This window comes from Ammospiza nelsoni, chromosome 6, assembly GCF_027579445.1.
Source record: "Ammospiza nelsoni isolate bAmmNel1 chromosome 6, bAmmNel1.pri, whole genome shotgun sequence".
NCBI lineage: Eukaryota > Metazoa > Chordata > Aves > Passeriformes > Passerellidae > Ammospiza > Ammospiza nelsoni.
Window position 1 is genome coordinate 26,990,663 of NC_080638.1, and position 25,686 is coordinate 27,016,348.

General features: G+C 48.2%; 1 protein-coding gene across 1 annotated transcript; it reads left to right on the plus strand.

The window, feature by feature from the left end:
• Nucleotides 1–917: 917 nt before the first annotated feature.
• On the plus strand, nt 918–19,539 carry SPINT1 (serine peptidase inhibitor, Kunitz type 1). The gene is made up of 11 exons (XM_059475199.1): nt 918–1,030; nt 1,210–1,682; nt 9,302–9,453; nt 10,853–10,991; nt 12,092–12,262; nt 12,935–12,961; nt 13,877–14,002; nt 14,893–14,943; nt 15,740–15,910; nt 16,572–16,628; nt 17,659–19,539. Exons 2-11 carry the CDS (start codon nt 1,253–1,255, stop codon nt 17,853–17,855), a joined length of 1,521 nt encoding a protein of 506 aa, XP_059331182.1. The 5' UTR covers nt 918–1,030; nt 1,210–1,252; the 3' UTR covers nt 17,856–19,539.
• Nucleotides 19,540–25,686: the final 6,147 nt, after the last annotated feature.

The window sequence follows — 25,686 nt, forward strand, 5'->3', positions numbered from 1 at the left end:
GATTTGCTGTTGTTATTTTAAGTGATGAAGTATTTCATTATAAATAATGTCCAAGCAAATTGCCAACACTCCCAGCCTTCCTAAGGACAATGACAGAGGGATAAGAGCAGTTTGCCCAGGGGTTTTAGGACTGTTTACACATAGAGGGGTGGATGACACAGGTGAATGTGTTGAACAGAGGAATTTGATCATGGATCTGCAAGTAAAAGCATGAAGGGGGAAATTAAATATATGGACAGGCAGCCTTTGCATTCGTGTGGCCCCAAAGAGCACCGTCCTGCGAGGCAAGGGCACTCCAAACGGACCATGGCTAACCTGTACGAGACTGAGGAGAACAATGAAGGGCTGTTCATGAGTGCAGGGGTGATTATTTTAGATTTTCACTGCTGGGGTAGCAGGGGTCCTGCCATTCAGGCAGCCTCCGGGTACGATCCCAAGGGCTTTCGCTGTAAAAACAAAAAATACTGTGTCCCAAGAGCAGGGAATTAATGATTTCGGGATGCCTGCGCTGAGCACAAAACCTCTTGCAGCAGCAGCGGTGAGCACTGCAGGCAGGGCTGCAAGGCTGACTCATTTGGGCTACCGAGACAAGGGCTAATGGTGCCGGTGACCACACCGAGCACAAGGGCGACTGCCACAGGACACAGATCGTCTGCTTCTCGGCTTTCAGTCCCTCTGGAGCATCCTTAGCACGGGGATACAGCTAGCCCCCAGCAGGCGGGATGCTCCTCTGCAGCGGCTGCGCTCGCACCTGCGGCAGCGAGAGAATCCAGCTCGGCTCCGCTCCTAGGGGAGTAGAAGATCGTATCAGCTTGCCTCTCCTCCCCTTCCTCTTACGCAATTCAGCATGCGAGGGAGTGACTTGATTTTTTTTTTTCCACTCTCTCAGGGAGTTGGTTTTCACTTCCTGTGCTCGCCGAGCCTTTGTCTCGGCTGGACGCAGCTGAAGGCGCACCTGAGGGGTGAAGGCACAGCGGGGCGGCGGGGACAGCCCGCTCCCTCCCGCAGCAGCTGAGCGGAGAGCGCCCAGGTGGGGCTGAGAGCACACGCCTGCGCTCAGGGACGGGGACAGGGGACACCCCGGCTGCCTCGGGGCGAGCCGGAATCCGGAGCGCAGCCTCGGCCGAGCTCCGGCTCCCCCTCGCCCCGGGTGGTCATGCTCCCGAACGCTGTCCCTCTTAGGTTCATATGTCTTCTCCCTCCCTTTAGGAAAGGACTGAAGTCTTAAGTCAGTGAGAATCGGGGCGCCAAGATGGCCAGAAGGAGTCCGGGTCCGTGGTTTGTGCCCTGGGTCTGCCTGGTGCTGGCGCTGCGCTTGGGCGAAGGGCAGAAGGAAAAACCCTTCGGTGAGATGTGCCTGGAGGACTTCACGGCAGGGCTGCCGGACTGGGTGCTGGACACAGACGCCTCCGTGCAGAATGGAGCCACCTTCTTGTCGTCCCCCATGGTGCACAGGAGCAGGGACTGCATGCGAGCCTGCTGCAAGGACCCCGCTTGTAACCTGGCTCTCGTGGAGCAGGGCCCGCGCTCGGAGGAAGACCGCATCCAGGGCTGCTTTCTCCTCAATTGCCTCTATGAGAAGGCTTTCGTTTGCAGGTTTGCCAGGAAGATCGGCTTTCTCAACTTCTTGAAGAAGGACGTGTACGATTCCTACCTGGCAATGCAGAATCACAGACCTAGTGGTAAGGTGCCCGTAATGGATCCCTGCAAGCCGGGTCTGGAAGAGTATTAATGGTCACTGGTGCCAGCTCCTCCGGCCATCCTATGAGCATTAATGGTCACTTGGTGCCACCTCCTCCGGCCATCCTATGAGCATTAATGGTCACTGGTGCCAGATCCTCCGGCCATCCTATGAGCATTAATGGTCACTTGGTGCCAGATCATCCGGCCATCCTATGAGCATTAATGGTCACTTGGTGCTACCTCCTCTGGCCATCCTATGAGCATTAATGGTCACTGGTGCCAGCTCCTCCGGCCATCCTATGAGCAGCAGTGCTGCCAAACACTCGGGGTGGGGTGATGCTAAAGATGGTGTTTCTGTGTTTTCTTCTGCCACAAAGGTTTTTCCCAAACCCCAATGCTCATTTTTAAGATCTGTGCCTCAGTTTACTTGTTAGTAAATGAATAAGGAATCTCTCTTTAACCTGTTTGAAGCAGGTGGAGTGTGTGATTAACCAGTGAGAGATTTTGCTACTTGGCAATGTAGAGAAAAAGGTGTTATTTTTCTTCTCCCTTCCCTTGGGCCTTTGAGGTTGGAAAGTGAAATCTTCTAAAAAGCTACACATCACCAGGTTTTAAAGGGCTGCATTAATCTCTTAATTGCTTAGGGGCTGAAGGCAGGATGCAATCCACTTACCTTTATTTAACAGCAGCCTGGATGGTGAGGTGCGTCTGTACTTCTCTGCTTGTTGGGGCTGTTTCTGCTTGTTGCTGCTGGGAGAGGAGCAGCTGGTTGTAACATTTCCCCTTTGGAGGTGGGTTTCTCTTCTGCAATCCGTTTCCCTGCTCGAAAAGATTGCACCTGGACACAGAGAGCCAGGTGGAAAAGGAACTAATCTGAAGCTGGTCACCTGCCATCTCCAAAGAATTGCAGTGTGCTCAGAAACACTAAAACCACAGCAGCTTCTCCTTTTGCCTCCTTCTGTTTTGGTTGAAGAGTAAGAAGGCTGACATGTTTCTAGCCTGGCTGGGGCTTTGGCAACCGTAACCAGTTTATCATTTGTTGGTCCCTGGGCAGGGCTGTTCAGGATATCTCTATGGGTAATCCTCCTCACACCCCCTCCCAGCCCACCTGTGGGAAGGAAAGGATCTGTGAAGACGGCAAGGGGAGCATCCAGGTGGGTGCAAGGGCTTGATGATGTGAGCTGAATAGATCTTTGATCTTCTGCTGGGAAGTGCCAGCCTGAGGCCTCGTGGGTGCTGGAAGTGGGAAATGGCCCCAAGCTCCACAATGACCACTTCTCTATCCTGAGTAGCAGTGTGAGGCTTTGGAGCAGGGCACAACTTCTCTGAAGCGGCCCTTGGGTGTTGCTGGTTTGATCAGCAGTGTGGCAGTGTTGGTCCTCCTGATCCTCTACTCATGGCTTCCTACTGGATTTTAGGGCTTTTTGTCAGGGGTCTGACTGTTTCAGTAGTTCCCCCACATCTCTGTTCCAGGCTTAAAATCCTTTTCACAGGAGCTGCAGTTAGGGAGGAACTGAATGCCACATCACCAAGACTGGAGGTGGCATGCTGGCAGCTATCTAAACTCCTATATGCTTTGCTGTAGGAGGAAAAGGGAATGCATCATCTCTAGTACATCCTGATTTCACAAGATTAGATTAAAATACAATGAACTCTTGAGCAATTCAGCCTCTTTACCTCTGTGGAGCAGTGCCTCATACAAGAAGACTGCAAGGCCCTTGTCCCTTGGCTGGTCCCAGGACCTGGCATTCCATGTGTGCAGATCTTTAGAAAGTGTCCCAGGGTCACTGACCTCTCTGTGTGACCAGCAGTGACATGTTTGCTAAAATATGGCACCGAGCTGCAGCACCCCAGATCCTCCCCTGGTGCTCCTTTCACCGATCCTGGCATGGCTGTGGTGGAGCAGGAAGACCCGGGAGGGTTTATCAGTGAGAGGTGAAAAGCACTCCAGAAATGCAGTTTGGGTTCCTCTCCTTACTCACATGGGGCTTGTGCCTCGGGCTGCTGTGGGTGTAGGAAGGGCTTGGTCTCTTCTAGAGCTGCCTTTGTCTTTCAGAGGGTGCTGGGTGCCAGGCAGATCTCCAGCTGTAGTGACAGACACTGGGCACTCACCACTGTTATTTGGGTCAGGCTGCAATGTTCGTGCTGTGCTTTTATTGGAAATGTGTTTCCCTCCTCTCTGAATATTTTAGGCATTGTCTTTGATACCAAAAGCTTTTTGAATAACTTTGAATGACACTGGAGGGCTAGCAGGGGAAAGAGACCAAGGGAGTTATGTTACTGGGTAAATAACTTAGTCCTCCTCCCTACAGCAGTTGATGAGATACTTAAAAATGTGGATGTCCATTTTGATTCAGATATAAAGCGAAAAAATCCAGAGCAAAACCCCAAGCCCTTCCAGCCATGATGCTGGAATTGGGTGCATGCAGGACCTGTCTGGACAGGAAGGTGGATGCCTGGCTGTCAGTGAGGGGGAACAGGGGAAGGGCACAATGGGGCAGGTGCAGGAGCCTCTGGGCACTGAGCGTGTCTGCCTGGCAGCATAAGGAAGCTCTACAGCATTTTTGCTTCTGGGCCTTTTAGGGATGCCTGAAGAGGCCGGGTGAAACAAGCGTTAAAGGAAGCTGGTTTTGGCATGTCAGGTCTTCCTCCCAAAATCTTGGTCCAGGTTTTGGACTGGAGACAGAACTGTGTTGTTTTCCTACTGTTGCACTGTATCACTGCTAAAACATGAAGTTTTGTGACTACTCTGTATCCCATGTTACTATCAGCCCCCTGATTCTGGCCCTAAGGGCCTGCAGGAAGCTTATCTGCTGCTTTATCATGCATTCCTTTCCTGTATGCCTGCTGTCAGGTGTCCTGGGAGCCTTTACCTGTATCACTCTTTCAACACCCTCTGCAATGATAAGAATTAAATGCATGTTTTTTCTAGTGAATAATGAAATACCCAGTGAGTGATTCCAGTGGGTGATATTAAACAAAAAAGTCACAGGTTATAAGACCCACACTACTACTGCTACTACAGGGAGCAGACCTGTTGAATTAAGAGGTTTATATATGTTTAGGAGGAGACTAGGTAACACTTGAAAGAGAGCACACAGCTGGGGGCTGCTGAATGGACAAATTTAATCTTGGTGTGTTTCTGGAGCCTGATGGAAGTAGCTGGAAGAGCATATTCTTGCAGTGCTCTTGCTTCTGTTCAGGAATCTGCAACGATGGATGGCAAGTGAACACAGGGACAGGGGAACCTGTTCTAACCCACTCTTGCCACTCTTACATTGTTATGACTTCAGAAAAACCTGTGGGTACAGTCAACAATGAATACAGCTGAAATCTGGATTCTGCACATCTTCTGAATGTATTTTCAGTGTTTTGCAGAGCAGGAGTTTCTGAGTTCTTCATAAGCTGGTGACGACAGCTTGGCACTGTCTCTTGCCTGTTTCAGCTAACATACAGCCTGAAGTCTCTGATGTTATTGTTAAAAGGCACAATCTTCTTAAATGATTCCTGAGCCTGAACTTTGGTGCGAGTTTTCTGCCTGGCTCATCCGGGAGGGGCAGGCTCACCATGCACTTTATTGGTTATAATGGAGCCCAGTGTTTAAGTAACTAGCCCAGCTTATTCTGGTCTAGGCAAACCAGTTTTGGGTGTGAAACTGGAAAATAACCTTCCTGAACCTCTGTCCATTTCTTGAACTGAACCTTTTGTGGTTGTTTTGAAATGCTCAGTGACACTCTCCTACTGTTGAATCCAAGGCTTGTGAGTGGGAGACAGAAAGAACCACAGGGCTCTGATCAGATATGTCTGCTCCTGCCTCACCATGGAGGGAGATTCGCAGGCTAAAACTTTGATAATGCAATTCAAAAGGAGAGCTCCCCAAGAGTAAAGCTCATCCCTCCTCAAATGTTTGGTCCTATGCTGGTTTCCATTCTGTGGACAACTAAAATGAGCAGCAGTGGTATCACAGCTGGGGCTGGGACAGGTCCCCTTGGGGGATGCTGTTGAGCCCCGAGCCAGCTGCTCATCCTTAAGCTCAGGCCAGCAGATGGGAATTTGCACAGTCAGTACCCACAGCACAGGTTCAGAGGCTCATGTGTACTGGAAGGGTCCTGGAAGACCAGCTGGTCCAGCTCCCTGCTCAGAGTGGGTGATGAAGGCCTTCCACTCCGCTTGCTGTGAAATGAGTGTTTGTCGTGCAGCATTTACTGAAGTGGCTACATCATGTCCTGTCTCCCGAGCTCCAGTCTCCTCAAAGAGCCTGGAGGCACAAACCAGTCTTCACTAAAATAGCATAAATACCTTTGGGAGAGTCTTTCCCTCTGCTTGCCAAAGCAGATAGGAGTGGTTTCCCACACTCTGAGGAAGGATGAAGGGAACTGAGTGACAGCAGCATCTTATGTTATTCTGAAAATATAATCCATTCAGTCGTACTGTATTGTTTTAGAGAGGTTAAGTTGATCTGCTCTGTGCACCACTTACAAACCACTACAAAAACCACTAGAAACTAATGCTGAGAGCTGCTTGGCTGTGCATGACTTGTTAGAAAACTGTATGGCTTTATCATGACTGTATTTGCTGCCCAGCCACGATGAAACCCTAAAGAAAGAGCCTGTATTTCTCTTTCTCCAGGCACTGCATTGCATTGCCTTGTTCCCTTTTCTCTCTTTCCACCTCAGGCAAAGTACTACTGTGGCAGCAGTGTCATCCTTTATTACCTCTGCCCATGGAAATGGAGAGTTTTCTAGTGTGGATGGCTGTTCACTTTTGAATTAGTTCCCTGGAAGCAATGCAGCAGCAGTTTAACATTTGTGGGAAGAGCCACACTGCTGCCCACCTTCCTTTGCAGCAGACAGGTTCTGCTGGCTTCTGACACTTGAAATCTCCAAGGTCCTGTGTCTCATGGATGCTGGAATTTGGGTGGCCTCATTTTTGCTCCTGTCTTTGCTCCTGGCCCGGTCAGTGGCTTGAGCAGTGGCTTTTGTCCCTGGTGCAAACCACACTTGTCTCGTTTGCAAGTTGCTCCTGCAAAGCAGGAGTCAACAGAGGGCTGTAAGGGCCCCTCAGTCACCATGAGAAAGCTTTGCTTCTCTTTCTAGTGACAACCTCAAATCATTCTGAGGTATTTTTAAGCATTGCTTTGTAGTCTCAGCTACTCAGGGTGTATCTGCATGGGCTCTGGAATGGAGGAAATCTGGTTTTCTATAGATCTCAAGGGCAAAAGCTAATATCTGAATTCCAGAAGAGAAAAACCTCCAAACTGTGAGCTTTGCAAATACATTCTGCCATGGGATTTCAATGGTGCCTGCATAGCAAGATCCCTAGTGGGGTCTCTCCCCCACTTAGATGCTTATTTTTGAAGCCCTTGTAGAAATTAATATCTTTTGAATTCCAGTTCCCCCATCAATTTTGGTTCAAGCTAACTCATTTGAGGTGAAGCCAGACAAGCCACTGACTGCATGAGCTTTTAAACAAGAAATTTTTTAAAAAGCAAAAATCAGGGTCTCAGGCATGAATAGAGCATGAGTAATAAAACTTTTTAAAGCAATTTGGAGTCCCTCTATCATGCTTTCCTCTGGAATCATAAAGAAAAGCTACATCCCCTAGTAATGTGTTATATAAACGGGAGAGGAAATTGTTGCTGACAATGTGACTCCAGGAGTATGTTTCACAGTAAAAAGCATGCCACAGACAGCATCATAAAGCTTTAACCTCCCTGCTAATTACAGAGTTTTACAGCAGAAACTTTCCATGGTCGAAAGAGCATTATAGCAAAGGTTACTTTCATTTTTCCTACAGACTTTCAGAGCAAAACAGTGGAGTCTCTGTTGTATGAGCAGTTTGCTGATACTCACTGTGGGTCAGTCAGCACTTGGTTCTGAAGCTCAGGTGGAAAATAGCCATGTTGCCAGGGAAGGCTTCATGCAGTCATTGTGGCAGAAATACTCCAAAGTCACTGAACTTTAAGACATCCTAAGGAGAAAAGAGATAGACTTGAAAAACAGGTCCTTAAATTCTAGTGAGCATTACTCCTTGGCAGTCACCACAAATAAAGAAATACTCTTGACTCTTCTTCTGGGTGTGAAGAGAGTCAGTAAATTTGGCTAATCAGAGATGGGAACTGGAGAAGTTGCTGACCCATTGAATAGAACTGAGCTTTTACTTGATCATGCAACCCACAACCCAAAGTAGCTGGATGTTTGGCCTGCAATTTTTTGTTTTAAGTGTACGAGCTTACGTATGTCAAGGAAAAAACATGATTTGGAGTCACGAGTTAAGGATCAGCCCCTGTGTTGTTGAAAAACTGGTCTTTTCCTTGTGCAATTGCACCCACCTACTGGGCTCACCCTGCAGGACAGTGGCAGGGAGTAGGCTGCCTTTCTCCCTGCCGGGCTCCTGGTGTTTGCCTAGCAGGAATGGCAGGAATGTGACCCCTTTCCAGAGCTTGCAGTGGTGTGTACAAGGTGACAAAAGAGCTAAGTGGTCTGTTTTAATGTCAGGTTTGTTTGTACGTATGCCTTGTATTAAATGTCCCTTCAGTAGACTGCAGCAAGAGTCAGCAGCTGGGATCTGAATCCAGACACACAGAATTCAAACAGGAAATTAGGAGCAAGTCTGCATCAGTGAAAATAATCAGCTAATGGAGTAATTTTCTAAGGGGTTTGGCCTCTAATCCTCTCCTTCAGTCACTGTCGATAGAACAGTGTAATGGCAGAGTGATTTCTATCTAGTTTACGAGTGATGGTTTGTGCCTTTACAAAAGACTCAGGCTCAGCTGGAACTCTGAGTCTTGGACTTGGTACAGGTGCTACCAGGTGGAGTTTTATGGGCTGAGCAATGCACAAAGCCTGCAATCAGAGACGTTCAGGCCAGAAGGAACTATGAGTCAGGCTCACCAGTGTCATTGTATAGCCTGTTCTTGCTGGCATGGGCAGGGATCAGTTTACATCTCTTGTACTTACAGTCTGGAAAAACATTTAATAGATTGTGGAAGTTGCTGGTAAGATAATCTGTGGAACAGTACAAAAATAACAATCTCATGAATGGTTTTTTGTGCTGTTTTGAAAGCGTGTATGTCAGAGAGTGGGGTGGAAGATGAGCTGGAAGAGAAATATTTCCCATCCAAGTCCCACATTGTATAGCTCTGGCTAAATACACTAATGGAGTGCTTAGAGATAGTGGGAGGAATGATGGGAGTCAGTTCCACATTCTTCACCACCCACATGAGGCCATCTTGCCAAGTGAAGGGCAGGCATTGCTCTGTGCTCTTCTGCGAGGATGTGGTCCCACTCTCAGGGGCACAATGGCTGTAGCCACAGGGCCACCCCTTTTATGGTGGTTCCTGGGGACAGAAGTGCCCAGGGAGCCAGCTGGCTCAGAGAGACTGCCATAGTGGGTTGTGGACTTATTAAATTAGTGAGAGCACTAATAACAGTACCGTTTGCCTGTTGGTTGCTCAGGCTACAAGGGGCACAGCTGTATAAAAATGTTTTCCTTTTAGCAGTCAAAGTCTGGATTGATTTAGCCTGGAAGAATCCCCTTCCCTTGTCTTCCTGTAGTGGAGACAAGGACTGGACCCTTCAGCCTCTTACCCAAGCCTTGTTCTACATTTCTTCTGCAGATGACCACCCTCCAATAGCCCGTGCTGTCAAGGACATGCGGGTACAGCCAGGGGAGCCAGTGATGCTGAGAGGCACAGAGAGCACAGATGACCATGGGATAGTCAGCTATGAATGGAAGCAGATCCTTGGCGACCCCTCTGCGCAGATGAAGGTAGGGAGCTGCAGGGAATAAGCAGCTTGCTCATGGCACCTGTGTTCTGCACTAGGTTGGTCAGTCAGAGCCCTGACTTAAAGGTCACCTTAAAGCTTGACTTAAAGTTCACCTTGTTCTTCCCTCTTCAAGCCAGTCCATGCAGGAGCCTGTTCCCAAAAACTATGGAGCGGTCCTTGCGGTTGCTCTCCCTGTCTCACACACTATTTAGAAGTGTCATTTTTGGCCTCATTAGGTCTCAGGCTCCCTGCACAGGATGCTGTCACAAGCCACCCTGAGCAACACCTGACCTGCCTGAGTGGGAGCAGCTGAGAGGGCAGAGCTTCCATGCAGGAGCTGCCTCTGGTCCCAAGATCCCGTAGTTAAGTGAAGGGCCTTCTCTTAGTTTTACTCTGTCCACTTTAGTTGATTTCCTCTTCTGTCTTTGAACAATCTGGTCTCGGGCTCTGCTTCTGTTCTCTTGGGGCTTTTCCTGGACTTTGCCTCTCTTTAAATTGTTTTCTTCCTCCTATTTTATCTTGAGCTGGAGCAGAGATCCAAGATCTCTGGGGTGTGCACGCTGCCTATTTGCTAGATGTTAAAAGTGAATTGTGGCTTTAGAAGGGCAAATTATTTATTTTAAACTTCTGCAAAATGCTCTGGAAAGCCATGGAGTTGATGCGGAGTTCTTGCAGCACCTTTTGGAAGAATTAGCTAACGAGTACATCAGGCCCTCAACTGATTTTGGACATCAGCAGTGATGAACTCTAAAGTGCCAAGGGGTCTGTGTAATCCAGCAAGTGCTCCTTTCCTTTTCCCTTTGCCCTAGCCCAACCAAGGCAACTCCCTTGGAGGGGGGGAGGTCCCCTAATATTACGCTGTTTTAAACTACATAAAAATTATATATGACAAGGCTGTGTTCTTTTGAAACCTAATCAAAACCAGAGGTAGCATGGAAATGAATGTCCAATTCTATTGTAAATATAGAAGAAAAGTTTGTGTCAATAATATTGTAGCTTTCTCTTCTGACAAAATAATTAAATACAGCTACCTTATTCCCTATGTACTAAGTAAATGATTCATAATAGGTTTTGAATTTTAAAAAGTTAAGTAAAAACTACAAGTATTTCTGTTCTCTCAAAAGAGTTTTATTTTCCCTTGTGCTTTCACAATGCCCCAAACCATGAAGTATCTGATTCTGCTTGTGGTACTTGGTATCTCTCTATTGCAGTTGGGTACCAGTCCATGGGTTTGGGGGGATTGTCTAGTCCTGAGACATTTTTCATGCCAGACACCTGCTTGAAGGTTTCCATCCAAGTTCCTTTTTCCCTAATACAGGAACATGGACCTTGCATGGCTTCAGTCACTTCTTTCTTAGATGTAGTTTTCTCCTACATAAGCCTTTCTTTTGCATTCTCAGAAGCATGAAGAAGATCAGGTAGAAATCTCCAACCTCCAGGTGGGGACTTACGTCTTCCAGCTCACTGTCACGGACACGGCACAGCAGCAAGACTTCACCAACATCACCATCGTGGTGCTGAGCTCTGAGCAGACAGAAGGTGAGCCTGAGCCCACACATACCTACCTGCAGTCCTCGAGCCTGGGTGCTGCTCTGGCATTACTGGTGCTCTTCTCAGAGGGGTGCATGGGAGAAGAGCACAACCAAGAGCCTGGACTTGCATGTCAGCTTTTCCCAGTAATAGCCTGCACTAGTAGTGCAAGGTCTCTGCATTCTTAGTGATCTATTTTGGAGCTTTCATGGACCCTTGCAGGAGATGGTGCCTGCAATAACCCCATCTGCTCTGCCTGTCATTGCTCTCTGCTGGGTGACACCAGAGTGGATGAAGCTTGGGGTGCAACTGAGGTTGCAGAACAGGAGAATGTGAAAGGTCTTGTTGACTCTGGGTTTTGCTGTGAAAGCCCTTAGCTTGCAGGGTAGGTGGAGTCATCTGCAGGACATCCAATGTATCCCTGGATTTATTTATTTTTTCTTTAATAGCTTTATTTAATGATGAAAATGTTTAGCATTACAAGTGTAGTAGGAGTGAGGAGTTCTTGGACAAATGGTGGACTAGTAGCTAAACAGGGGATGTCTCCTACCTCAGGTACCATAAAATACAAGAGCAGCCATGTCAAGTGATGCTAAAGGTCTGACCAAAGTCCAATACACTGCATTCAACAGTGTGCAGAGGTTGGTACTTTGGAAAGAGTGCAAGAACATTAAATGTTGTCAGCAAATCTCTACTATGCTTGAGTAATCCCCAAGGATTTTGCAGCTGGGAGATGTTTTTGAGCAGAAGATGGTGTCTTTGTGTTGAATAACTATGTATGAATCCCTTTTTGGCCTCATGTAATCTTTGAAAAGCAGCAACCTCCTGAAGCAAGGAGTTGCACAGCTTAACTATGAGCTGTGTGGGGATGCAGCTCCTTTTTTTTTTAATGGATGTAGCACCTTCTAATTAGATTTTGTGACCCTCCCTTTCATATAAAAAAAATAATTCCATTATTTCCTACTCTCCTTCTCCATGTTGGTCAAGATTTTACAAACCTTTCAGACATGTCTTTTGGAAGATTTTTGTTTGCCTTCACATATACAAAACAGAAAGTTTTCCAAAGGACTTATCTAACCCAGACCCTTTTGTGCTAACCTTCTTGATAGAGCATTGTTTGACTCCAAAGAAGGTGGGTTGGTGTCGGGGATCTTTTCCACGCTGGTTTTACAACCCGAGCCTTCAGCAGTGTGAGGAGTTCATTTTTGGTGGCTGCAAGCCCAACAAGAATAACTACCTACGGGAAGAGGAGTGCGAACTCGCCTGCAAGAATGTCAGAGGTGAGTCCTTCAAAAATCCAGCATCCCTCTTTCTCACAGGATTGGGATGACCCTAAGGACAAGTACTGCAGCCTCTTGGCTGATACTTAGTTAGAGCCCAGCAAGCAGAGGAGACTGGGCTAATTGTGGATGGGCAGTCATTGCCTTGAGCTGCCAACGTATCTGAGCCAGCTCCTGAAGCCCTGGACAGTGTCCCTGGTATTCCTCTGGCTGCAGAAGCCCTCATCCAATCTTTGTGTTGCATCTGAAGCCTAAATTCACAGAGCAAAATCGTGCAGCTGGGTGCCAGAAATGAAGTTAATCTCCCTCATTGCCACCCTCAAGCCACTGAGAACAATTCAGTGCTGCTCAGATAAATGGGCTGAGCCTCTGCCAGGCCCATTGCAGTGCACAGCTTAAGAAGGAGGTTAAAGCCTGGGAAAAGAAAGACAATTTGGAAATGGTCTACCTTGTGGTGGGAAGTTCCCCTGTACTCCTCCAGGCCTCACATAGGTACAGCTCATCTGGATCTCTGAGTGGTGGGCATCCATATTTCACCTCTGTAATCCAGGGCCTCCTTCCAGAAAATATGCTCTTCTCATGTGATACATGAAGGCAATATAAAGCTGTTCTTAAGCTGAAAAAATGCTGTGGTAAGTTTATTTTATTTTATTTTTCCCCTTGTCTCTTCAGGTTCTGTTGGTGGGCGACAACAGCCAGGTGAGTCTCCCATAGGACAGTGTAATCCTACTGCAAGCTTGGGCTGAGTGTCTCATGTCCATTCCTGTGGCTTTTGATTAGGACTCTGTGGAAAGTGAGGCACTGGAGAGTAATTTCTTTAGTAAGCCTTTCACTTTCATGTCATAGGATAATTTAGGTTGGGGATTACCTCTAGAGGTCAACTGATCCAACCCACTACTGAAAGCAGGCCCAGGTTTGAGTCACACTAGGTTGCTCAGCTCTTTATCCAGTTCAGTTTTGGGTATCTCTGAAAACGGAGATTTTACACTTTGTCTGGTCAAACCATGCCAGTGTTTGATGACCCTCATTATAATTTTTTCCCCTTATATTGGATTGCTTTCCCTTGTTGCAACTCCTGTCTGTTGCTGCTCATCCTGCTACTGTGCTCCAAAATGAATGTCTCTTCTACAATCTCTGTGTTCTCATGTGAGGTCTTGTGCTCCAGGCTCTTGCTGAGATTTACTCTAGTATGCCAATGTTTTTTGTCGCTGGGGAGCTGAGAGCTGGGCACAGTACTCAGCACTTGGGACCACCTCTAGAGCAAAGAGGCTTGAGGCTTTTGCAGCCCAGTGTGCAGGTTTCAGTTTGGCTTTCCTAATTTAATCCCCCATGCTTGGGCAATGTCTCCATATTCTTCCTGAGTAACTAATTCTTGCTTTCACCTGCTATGTACTTCTTTCTGAGAGGAAACATGGCTGTTTCCAGAGTAATGTTTCTTTTATAAACAGGATTTTTTTTATTTTTGGGTTTAGGGTGGCATTGAGAAGAGACCTTTACCAGTCTGCCTTGTTTCTTGTTTGCCAGTCCTATCAGCAGCTTTTAAGTCCTTTGTAAAGCATCTGGCAGGGAGAAGCAATGAATTTTAATGAGCTCTCTGAACTGTTTCTGATGCAGTATGCAATGGGAACTGTCAGGCCCCCTTCTTCAGATGCAAGGATGGTTGCTGCATTGATGCCTATCTGGAGTGTGATGAAACTCCCGACTGTGCTGATGAATCGGATGAGATGTACTGTGAGCAGTGTAAGTACTTTAAGTTCTGGCTCAGACAACTTTTCCATCTGCCCAGGAATGGGTCCAATGTAAGTTACAGGTGCTGAGTCAACACTGTTTGATGTCTTCTGTTCTTAACTCCTGACCCTGCACTATCTCTTTCCACAGTATTACTGTTTGCAGGCTCTGCCATGTCCTGTATCTCTGCTGACTGCAAGAGATGACTTTCCTTCTGTGACGTTTCCTGCCTCTTTAATGGGCTCTGACTCTCTTCTCTGCACCTATCTGTAAGACTTCAGGCCTGCCTTTCTGTCTCCTTTCAATATTTTTCTCACTGAATGACCTTACCTGCTCTCTTAGAGTGGGGAAATGGGGAAGGAAACCACTATTTCTCCAAGTCTGTCCCGTGGCACAGTCCCCTTAAGGTCTTCTTACGCTAATGTAAATGCACCCTATCTCCTCCCTTCTTCCATCCCTCCTCAGCTCTTCTGAATTCCCATAATCTCTTTCCTATGTGTGGGTGTTTGGTTGCCTTTTTAGATTTGCAAGCCTATGATGCATCTCTCTCGCCCTCTCATATATTCTGCACTAGTGCCCTTTTATATTTCTTAAAACCTGGAGTGGCACTTTCCATACTTCTTGATGGAAAACCAAAATAAGAGAGCAGCCTTTATTTTCCTGAGTTTTGTCTCTGTATATGTGAATTGGAAATTGGGAAGAGTTTCTTGTTACTACATTTTATTTTTCCCATGTTCTTCTCATGGCTTTGAGATACGTAAGAACATCAAATGATATCTCCCTTCCTCTGGCTCGTGATAGCAAAGGAAGGTGCAGGAAAGCCCTGTCTGCCCATGTCTGCATGGACAGAGGCATTTCTTTTCAACTGGTGAGAAAAGCAACATGAAATGTTTCCCTTGCAGATGCTCGTGAGTTCAACAGACTGCAGAAAATCAATGTCACACATAAGCAAGGTATGTACCATCCAAGCACCTAGGCTGACCTCTGCCAGCTTTTGGTTTTTTTCTTCAGTTTGTTGTTCCATGGTAAAACTGCTTCCCTCTATAAATCCAAAACCAGGTGTAGCATCTGGATAGTCCCTGTACTGAAAATGAGCAAGGGCCTGTTCTCTCACCTTGAGGGCAGCTGTTGGCAGCAGGCATTGACTCTCCTGCCTAAACTTTTTCCATCCAGGTAGGTCTGATGCATGTTGCTTGTGGGGCACAGTACCTGGCCTGTACACAAGCCTACAGCACAGTTTGCTTTTTTTTTTAAACAGTGCCAACCAAAGCAGTGTGGGGGACACAGCAATGTCTGTGCTTGATCCCATATCTTTGCCTTGTTTATTAAACTGTAGACAGTAGACCTATCACAGGGCTAAAAGAATATATTCCAAGTCACTTAAATGCAGCTGGGTTGTACAGGAGACCTGAGCTGATCTGTGGTTTCTGTGTCCAGGTTCTTCATGTTCCCTTCTGCCTCCCAGGGAGGACAAGTCATTTCCACAGGAGAGTGAATCCAGGGTTTACCATGACTCCTTACTCTGAAGTTCCTTTTTCTGCTTGCTAGTTGGGTTTATGGCAGGTGCCAGCTCACCTTTGCATTGCAAATTTGACCAGCTGGCAACTGAGCAGTGGGGACCTGAGAGCCGCTGTTCCGGCTATGGATTTCCTCTGCCATGGTGCTTGTGCTCTTTTGTTGTGAGCAGAAAGTTTTGCTGCTCTGGGAAGACACTGCTTGGGCTAAAGCACCTCTGCCTTGCTTTGCCAGGCCACTGTTTGGACTTGCCTGATACTGGACAGTGCACTGAGAGCATCTCCCGCTGGTACTACAACCCCTTCCTGGAGAAATGTGACCCCTTCACCTATGGGGGCTGTGGGGGCAACAGAAACAACTTTGAGCAAGAGGAAGAGTGCATGAAATCATGTTCAGGCATCACAAGTAAGCATACATAGTGAGGGCTGGACTTTTACTGATCAAGCTGGGAAACCCACTTTGGATTAAGTTCTGTGGTCCCAAAGAGGCAGTGCCTTGAGAGCTTTCAAAGCTGCTCTGCTGTCAAACCCTGGCCATACCCACAGTATGGTCTGTGGGGGATCTACAGCACCCTTCTGCAATGCAGCCTGTCATTTCACAGAGCTGGAAAGCATTTTGGGTGCTGATATTGAAGAAGAGACAAAGGAAGATAACAAAACTAGCCAGAGATATATCTGCTTTGAAGAGAATCTAACCTGGTATCTTGGCTCCAGGTCTCCCCAAGTGAGAGGGGAGAAATTGAGAAAATCCTCAATGACACATACTAGCCTGAAGCTTTAAACAAAGCAGGGAAAGGGTTACACTGTACACTTAGTACATATTGCTTTGGAGGCCAACAGGAAGAATACTGCCAAACTGTACCTGTTAAGAGGCAAGCTGCCTCCCTCAGCTACACAGGGCCTCACAGCCCACCCTGAGGGCTCAGTGCCATGGCTGTCAAGGAGGGATGCTGTGTGCCTTCAGTCACTTCAGAGCACTGGAAATATGCTCCTCAGAAACCTGTCTTATCCCTTGTTCCCAGCCTTCTTTGTAAAACCTTTTTTCTTCCCTCTGTGTTCCAATTCAGAAGCAGATGTCATTGGCCGAAGATGGGAATCATTTGAGTCCCAAACTGCTATGCTAAGTGAGTAACAGTTTTCCCAACCAGTCTTTCTTGTTGCTTCTCCTTGTCCTGAAAAATACTTTGTCTTTCCTTGCAAAGAGTAGTCTTCTCTCCCACACCCCTTTTGAGGCTGGGGGAGCAGTGTGGGATTTATGGGACGCTGGCAGTGGCAAGAGCTGCTTCTGTGCATTGTACAGCTGTGGTCCATTTTTTCCTGTGTCTGTGACTCAGTAGCTCTTACAGAGACTCCTGTTTTTCTTTCCATCAACTTGCATGAATGTTCCACTGTCCAACATCAAAAAATGGGAAGTAAAACTCTTCCTAAGGACCAGTTTCACATAAGGACTACTAACTTCTACAAGAAAGAAAGCTCAAGTGGATATGTGAATTATATCAAGTGCTAGACTGGGGGGAAATGTGATGACCCTATACAACCTCTCTACAGCACTAAAAAAGTCCAATGTTACTGAAATACAAATTCTTTTAAAAATGTCACATGAAGGTTATTGTTCTTAAGTCCTAGAGATTGATTTAATCTTTAAATTCACACTCAAAAGCATCATGTTTGACTGTCTCCACTGATGAGGCAGGGGTTTGCTTGGTTGGAGAAGTGCCCACAGCCCTGCCAAGAGTACTTTCCCACAAACTCAGCCTATCCTCCATAGCTCGCTCCCTCGGTGTTGTCCCAGCCAGGAGCTGCCTTCTGTGACCACCGTTTGGTGGCCTCCCTGTTGAGGTATGGCACAAGGCTGCTGCTGCAGAAGGATTTGATATTCCTAGGGCTGTCAAAGTCATGGAACAGCCTTTAGAGGGCGTGGTGCATCTGGGAAAGGTTAGGAGCTATCACTAGGGAGCCACAGCTGGCTGTGACGTGCAGCTGCCATCTTCCTTCTCTGCCGGCTGTGCAGTGACCACCGCGCTGTTGTGTCGGCTGTTGCCTCTTTGCCGGCACAATTTCTGCAGCAGCTTTTGTGCTTGCGTCATCCTGGCCACTCCTGCTGCATTGGAGTTTGTGGAGCATCCCTTCTAACGCGTTCTTGTATTCCTGCAGGTGCCTTTGAGGTGGTGATTGCTGTGCTCCTCGGGATCTGCATCATGGTGGTCCTGGTGTTCATTGGCTACTTCTTCCTGAAGAAAAGGAAGAAGAGCAGCCACCGCCGTCAGCCTCCCACTGCTACCAACTCAACCCTCTCCACCACAGAGGACACTGAGCATCTGTTCTACAGCAGTGGCATCAAACCAGTCTGACCTACAGCCTCTCTCTCCAGATCAGCACTGGGGCACTCCCCAAAACTTCTGAGGTTCTGTTTTTAGACACAGGTCTGTGCCTGAAGGACTCGTTCTCTGTGAAGACATTTGGAGCATCAGGCCAAGATTTAACTGTGATTTGACAGTACTAGTATTTGTGATTGTCTAGGCTAAATGGCTTCTCTGCAAAGTGAGGAGCTGGGAGCATTCTGTTGCTCTCTGACATCCATCCATTCCTAACCTCAAACAATCCAGCGAAACTCTGAATTACATCTTTCTTCCTGCTCAAACCTGGGGCACAACTTTGCTCAACTTCCTGAAGGAGTCTGGAACTGGATCTGTGTAGAATTCATGTTGGTGAATGGTGCAAGCTCACCACAGCCAGCAATTTGTTTTCAGTGTCACCTTCTGCCACTCAACTTGTATTTTCCTCCTCTTCAGCGAGGTGCTCTGCCTTTCAGCAGTCTACCTGGTCATGGTGCATCCCTTGAGGTCTGTGGGATTCACATAATCATTCAGACCTGATCCAAGGGCTCTCTGACACTCTCTGGCAGTTCCTGTTTTCAACATGGACAGAAACAGAAATACCTGCTTACGTCACTAGGCTTTGTTTTTTAACAGAAAAGCGCACCTAGACATTTTGCTGGCTGGCTGCTGTGTTTTAGTCTCCTGTGTACAGTACATGTTCACCATTTTTCTTTCTGTGAGTTGCCCTGGTTACTTTCCCAGTGAACCCAAAGACATTGAGAAAATATCTATTTATTCTCTCATGAAGTAAACGTCCATACTTTTCCTGCTGATTGTGCAGGAAAGCTGCAGCTCTGATTTCACTGCATGTTCCTCTGAGCACACTGCCTGACCTGAGTCCCTGGCATCTCCCAGAGCACAGGAGTGGGCTGGATACCACCAGCTAATATCCACAGGCTTCCTTACTCCTGCTGGCTTGTCCCTTCTGATGCAAGATGAGCCCAGCCCAGCTCTGGCAGGTCCAAAGCTCATGTCTGGCCGCAAGGCAGCATGTGAAATCCCCTCTTTGTCAATGTCCTGTTCCCAGTCCTGGTCCTATATGTTCCCCTGTAGTCCCTTTGCAATGAGATGCTTCTGAGCTTTGTCCTGCATCTGCTGGTCCAGGCTTGTACCTCAGTGAGCTAAGGATTTCTGTTGAGGCAGAAGAAGCTATTTGTGAAGGGCCTGATGTGCTGTCAGCTGTGGGGCTGGCACCAATCCCTAAACTTCCAGTGCCTGCTGCTCTTGGAAAACTGCTGTGAAGAGAGAGGAAACCAGTGTGTGTGTGTGTGTGTGTGTGTGTGTGTGTGTAAGGAACATAGCATAAATCTATGTACAGACTTCAGTTTAAATGCTTGGGACTCTCAGGGCCAAGGGCAGAGTGGTTCTGGAGTGCTCTGGTGAAGGCATTCCCAGCTCAGGACATTGCTCAGGTCCTCTCAAGTGCAGTGGCAGGAGAGCTGCCTCCTTGGGCTGATGCCTGGGCTGAAAGGAAAGAAACTGCTGCCCAGAGTCTGCTGGCTTTCTGACTGCAGGCTCTCCCCATCACAGGCATCTGCCTTAGCATTCCTGGGTCAGATTCCTCCTTTTTGTGACCTATCTCGTATCATTTCTTCCATCTCTCTGTTTTTCCCACAGCCTATCGTGGCCTATGCAATAAACCTAATGTCTTGATTTATTTTTTGTGTGCTTACTCTGATAATAAAGAGATGTTTGTCTTATCTGGCTTGGGAGTGGTGTCTGAGGAGCAATGGCCCGCAGAGGGTGCAGGTACAGTTCCCATCCCTGCTATCTCACAGCCTTTCATCTGCCCCAGCTGTGGGAACTCAGGAGAGCTGCTGCAGCAGCGGGCCCCTGGCAGCAGTGGGGAGGGCTGCAAGTGGGTGTGCAACATCTGTGGGTACCTGAAGAGGAAACTCCTGCAGGAGGTGTTCTGGGAGAAAGATTATTACCCACTAAGTCACCCAGAGAGCAAGGCAGGGTGTAACCTGAAACTGGGCTCCAGCTGGTCAGACTGGTTTGGGCTTTGGGTCTGAAACCAAAAGCAGACACTATTCTTTAGACAGGAGTTGCTCTAACTGTGTCTTCAGGCCGGTGATCACTCAAGAACTGCCATGTAAAGTCAGCTAAGTGTAACTGGCTAATTGGCAGTGGGTTTGTCCAGCAACCAGGTGGGCCTGCCCTGCTCACTGACCCGGCCACTCTGGCTGGGCTCCGAGTGCTGCTTGCAGCAGGAACGCTTTCTGCCCGCACTGCTCTGGGCTCTGGGCTTTGCTCTGGCCTGAGCACGACTCTACAGCAGCCCTGCCATCGTGCCATCTCCAGCCCCTTAGAGGTGTGAGTGCAGACATTTTCCCTCCTGTCCCCTGAAGTGCTGCTCCGGGGGCTCAGCTGGGCTGATGTGGCTGCTGCTCCCCTCCAGGCCGTGACCCCTGGCCTGGGAGCGCCACTGAAACCTAGAGTGCTGCACTCGTGACAGTCTCCAGAGAGAGGCAGGTACGTGCTTTGCAGGCTCGCAGCACACCTTTGTGTCCCTGGTGTTGGACACAGCCCTGTTGGAGGCTGCAGGTCTGGCCTGGCCCTTCCCGTGAGGCTTCTGGGCCTGCTCCCCCCAGATCCCACCTGCCTTCAGCCCCTGCACCCCCACCTGACACAAGGGCTCCTGCTTTCCAGGAAATCTTAGCTCTTGGAAATTTTCAGATGGGAACAAGAGCCCAGAGTTTGAAACTTTGCAAAATGGGAATCCCACTCCTCAGGGGCCAGCAGTGAGGGGAGGCTGCCTTCCTGCCTTACTGCCCAAGCAAGAGCAGTGTTCAGTGACAGCTGAGCTGCCCCATTGCACTGGCTGTGTCAGACAGGGAGCACATCCTCCATGTTCCCCAGCTGCCAGGAACATGCAGCTGTCTGAAGCTGCTGGCTGGCTCAGGGCAGGAGGCTCTGAGCTCTGCACCTGCCCCCTGTCCTTGCAGTGTACACAGACAATGCCTTGGTCAGTGTTTTCCAAAGGGTTGTTCCAAGCCTTGAGGAGCCAGGCTCCTGCCAGATCCCAGGAGCTGCTGCCTCACTGAGGGGAAATTCCTGCTCCTTCACATTGTCCAGTCTGCCTACTGGTGGTGTCCACCTCTGCAGAAGGATAACTGTGGAACTTCTCTGTCCTTCCTGACCAGCAAAGCTGTTTAGTCACATTGCTTGGACAGTCAGAAAGGAGGATTTGCCTGAGCTTTTGGCTGAGATTATCCCAGCAGGCTGGAGGGGACCTCACAGGGTTTGTGTGGCTGACTGGCCTGGGTACAGGAAGCATTAGCTCACAGCTAAACATCGTGTGTGTCTCTGGCTTCCCCAGGGCACCGTGGCTCTGCAAACCAATGCAGCAGCTGCCCTGATACAACAAGGGATGGCTCCCTTGGCCAGAGTACTGTTCCACACACAAAAGCTGCACTGGGGTAAAAACTTTCTGATAAGTTGCTTTGGCCCTCAGGCCTAATAAATTTATTGCCTAAGGAAGAAATTATTTTGGTTTTGAGACCAAACTGTTCATTCTGGTTAAAAAGAAGAGTCCTAAAGCTGGGGGAAAGAAGGAACAGTTTGATGCAAGCACTGCATAATGTAAAGACAGATCTTGAATCTCATTTTTGCCCACCTTACTTCAAGCAGTAGGAATGACCAGACTTGCTCCTACTGGAGTGTGCTTTGAGCTCCTAAATGGCACACATGCAGATTTGAAGTCTTGTCTGCTTTGTGGTAAGCAAACCTTGCTCACTAAAGTAGTGCCTGTGTGAGAAATAGCCTGTGAAAACTTCCCAGACAGTTTTGGTTTTTTGTTTTTTCTTTTCCTCCTTGTAATCACGGAGAGAGAAACTGTAAATACTGTCCCTTGGTTATCAAGCATAGAACTGCATGTTATTGTAGTAGCTTGTAGTCACAGAGAAATACAATTACCTCTAGAAATTCTAGCACCTCTGATCTCTTCTGCAGCCCCTAACAGGGCATGGAGGAACCTTTCTGCAAGGAAACCTGGCTGACCAGTGTTTCCTGGGCAAGGTGCCACATGAGGTGTGACAGAGTTTGTGTGGCCCTTATTCAATAGCTGCCTCTCCGAGATGTCCTCATCTCCAGCTGTGTCAGGAGTTTTGAAACTAACCATCAGTTCCTGTAAGAGCTTTAGAAGATTTTGCAGAGGCCACCCAATGTTTAATTACCATCTTGGCCAGGTTGCCCAGAGCCAGCCTACATGAGAGGATACACAAAATGACAGTGAGCAGCTGATGAGAGATGCAGAGCAAGAGGAGCCCTGCTGGAGCCAGCCAGGTGCTGTGATAGGAAGGGAATTTTTCCACGAGTCTCAGTGCATACAAAGAGCCTGTGTCTTTGTTCTCTGCCCTGACACACCTGACCCACATGACAGCTGCTTCAGGACTGTTAAAAAATATTTGTGAGCAGTTGAAGCAAAACATAGGTCCAGAAATTTGAGCTGCTGGGACTCCCCCAGCCAGAAACTCTTCTTTAAATGAAACTATAATGTCCCTCTCATGTAGGCACTGTGGGAGCCCTTCCCTCCCTCAGCTGCATCCCCAGGGGCCCCAAGACTTCTGCCTCTGCCATGGGCTCCGGGCTGCACTGCTGCATTTTTTTATTCAGTGTTGGGTGTTGTTCAGCCAGAGCAGCTGCCCAGAGTGGTTTGCCAGCTCCTTTTGAGATGTCCACAAGAGGGGGGCAGCAATCTCTTAATCTCTCTCTTGGAGTTGCCTTGGACACTGTACTGTCGAAGCAGCAGGGACATGGTGCACTGCCGGAGTTGGTGCTGAGTGTGAGCTGTGAGCCTCTGTGAGCTCCATAAGATGTAAGGTCCTGTTCCCTTCATCGCCATCTATATCATGGTCTAATGTTATGGTCAGTATTATACTCCCCCAGGTCTCAAAGCATCGTATTCACCTGCCAGACGGGGAGAGGTGGTAAAACCTTCAGAAGAACAGAGGATTGACTTATGGTCTCCTACACCTCTTGTGGGTGTCCTGTGCCCTGGGTTTACTTCCCTTTGGTTTTGTATGGGTTACACAGAGGAAGCCCCAGATACTGGGGTCACCAGTCCAGCCCCAAAAACTTATCAGTGCGACTTTACAAAAAAAAAAAAACCCACGTGGGTGCTTCTCTTTCTTTAGCTATTTGGATCAGTTTCCCAAATTTCTTTTGCTCTACTGCTGTCCCCAACTTACACACTACACTTTGAAAGAAATAAGAGACTTTTTCCCAGTAATCAGAGGACTTCAGGCAGTAGAACCTTCATTAAAACAAAAACAAGCCAAAACAATTCTTTTACTAGGCTGTCACCAAATTTGGAAGCTGGTAGCTCTGTCTTCCAAGCTTCGCCATACAACCCTTCCCTGCAAATCTGCATTAGAGGATGATGGGGCATTTGTGACACACTTGAGGTGGCTCAGCAGCTCTAGGGAGCTGTAGGTCATTGCTGGACCATGCAGCTCTGCAGGCGAGCAGACAGGAGCTGCCGGCAAGGATGCATCGCTCTTATTCTAATGTCCTCGCTAGAGGTTTTTGGTGCATGGAGTTTCTGTTAAACCAGTTTGAACTGGTTCTCTCTCATATTTAGAAACTATCCCTGCTTATGCTGTAGAATTACACCCTCTCAACGAATTTTCCGTTCCCTCTCCTCTTAGTATTTTGGGATGGAGGAGCTCTTCTCCCCTTTACCCCAAAGTCTGGGCTAGTCTGATTTAAATGGAAAATGAATTTCCCCAGAAATTGCTTCTTGTTTGCCATGTCTTCAGCTAGCTGATCCATCCACCACTCCTCTGCTGCTCAGCTGTGCAATTTCCATCCTACTTCCATACAGCAGCCAGGGGATTGGCCAGACACAGAATCTGTGCAGAGCACAACCCCTCAGATAGAGGGAAGAGATGGCACAGGGTGTATGTGCCCAATGCCATTCTTCCCATCCCCTTGTATATGCACATTCTCAGCCAGAGAGGCTTTATCTTCTCTCTTTTCTCTTGCATTCCCATCACATTACCACTGTCTTAAGTATTCAAGGCTGTAAAACCCATGCAAATACCCGGCCATCACAAAATGAGTAAGCATCTGGAGGGCTCTGCTTGGAAATAGTCAATGTACCAGACATTGCAATTTAAATATTAAAGCGTTGTGTACTGGGTCAACTTCCACTGTTGGCAAACCCTGGGGCAAGTGGGTGAGGTCCAGAAGGAAGTCCAAGTACCAAGAAAATAGCTTTTTGTTTTCATCAGTGTTTTTTCACCACTAGGCCCCTCTTTCTCCACAAGGCCCTGGATTCAAAGAACTGATCTAAGACCTGACATGCTGTGCCTCACAGCTGGTGTTTCACAATCCACTGCAACTTCTTCCAGAACATGTTTGTCTCTGTGCACTGGAGGCGAGCTGTGCTCCTTCAGATGGGCAATAGTCTTTATATTGCCAAGTGTCAGGCAGGTCCACGTGGTGGGACAGGCTGCAGGGACATGGTTTCTCTGCTGGGTGAGCTTTCTGCGGGGCTGTCCTGACCCTCTGTGTGGTGGGAGCCTCCAGCCAAGGATGCAGGGCAGGGTAGGACCCCTGGGTGAGCAGCAGCCTGCAGAGCTGATGGTAAAACTCGAGTCCAAAGGAGCAGCTCAGCATTACAACTCAGTCTGTCCTACAGCTAGCCCCTGCTGAAGGAGTAGCTCTGCACTCATTTAGCCTTCCTCACATTAGTGCTGCTGTCCCTGAAACATCCTGGAAAAAAGCAATTCACTTTTCAGGAATCTGTTTTCTTCTAGTACAGCTCCTTGAACCAATACCCCAGGGCACCAGCTGAGCACCAGTGCTGGCAGAAGAGAGCCCACAGGAGCATGGCTTGGAGAGCATCTCTGAGGGAAGCTACCCATAAACATCAAACTGTACCCATCGGTCCTGACATCCCCCCATGCCCCATATGCTCTGGCTCTGCAGTGCTGGACTGAGGCTCCAGGAAATTGCATCCAGGTTCTGTCTGTTGTCATGTTGCTCTTGGCCCTCCCCATGGTTCAGAGCTTTCCCCTACACCGTTTGTAGCAAGGCTGGTGTTCGGGCAGGCTGGTGTTTGGGCAGGCTGGTGTTCCCTGCTGTCCTGCTTTGGCCCACAGCACTGAAGCTGAGGGAGCCCAAGTGCTGCCCTAAACTGCCCTCATCTGCCCTTTCACATGGACCCGCAGCAACCTCATGAAAGGCTCCTGCTTCCCCCATGCCTCCGGGCTTTCTGCAAATTGCCTCATCCAGCTGCTGAGAAAAGGGGGCTTTCCCAGCTTTCTTTTTCCCCCACTACATTCAGGTTTATGTTATGTTGGGCGTGATTAGTTAGCTGTGGGCTGGAAACTCCTCTGACTGTCTTTTCCAAGGAAACCATGAGGGAAGAGCCAGGAAACAGTGGTGGTGAAACCTGCATATGAAACTGCAAAAGCTTCTCTCTTGAGCCTGGATTTCTGCAGCAGGAGAGCAGGCTACAAACGCCCAGGAGTGCAGTGTCAAGTAGAACCTGTCTCTGGGAGAAAAGCGACCAGTGATTTTGCATAAGTCACCTGAGACAGCAGGCCAAATATTTCCTGGCAGGGTTGTGTGTGTGACCATCAGCAGGTCAGGAGAAAAGCCTTTTTGGTTTTTTTTCGGGAGTGCTGAAGAGCTTGTCAGGTTTCTAGGCTGGAGGGAACCAAGCCCTTTGTCCCTGCTCCCCTTCCTGTGCTCAATAAAGTTCCTCCTGAAGTTTTTGTGGCTGAGTTGATCGCAAATCTCAGAAAACCTGCAGACTGGGCTCTTGAGTCTCCCTTTACTTGCTGTCTTCAGC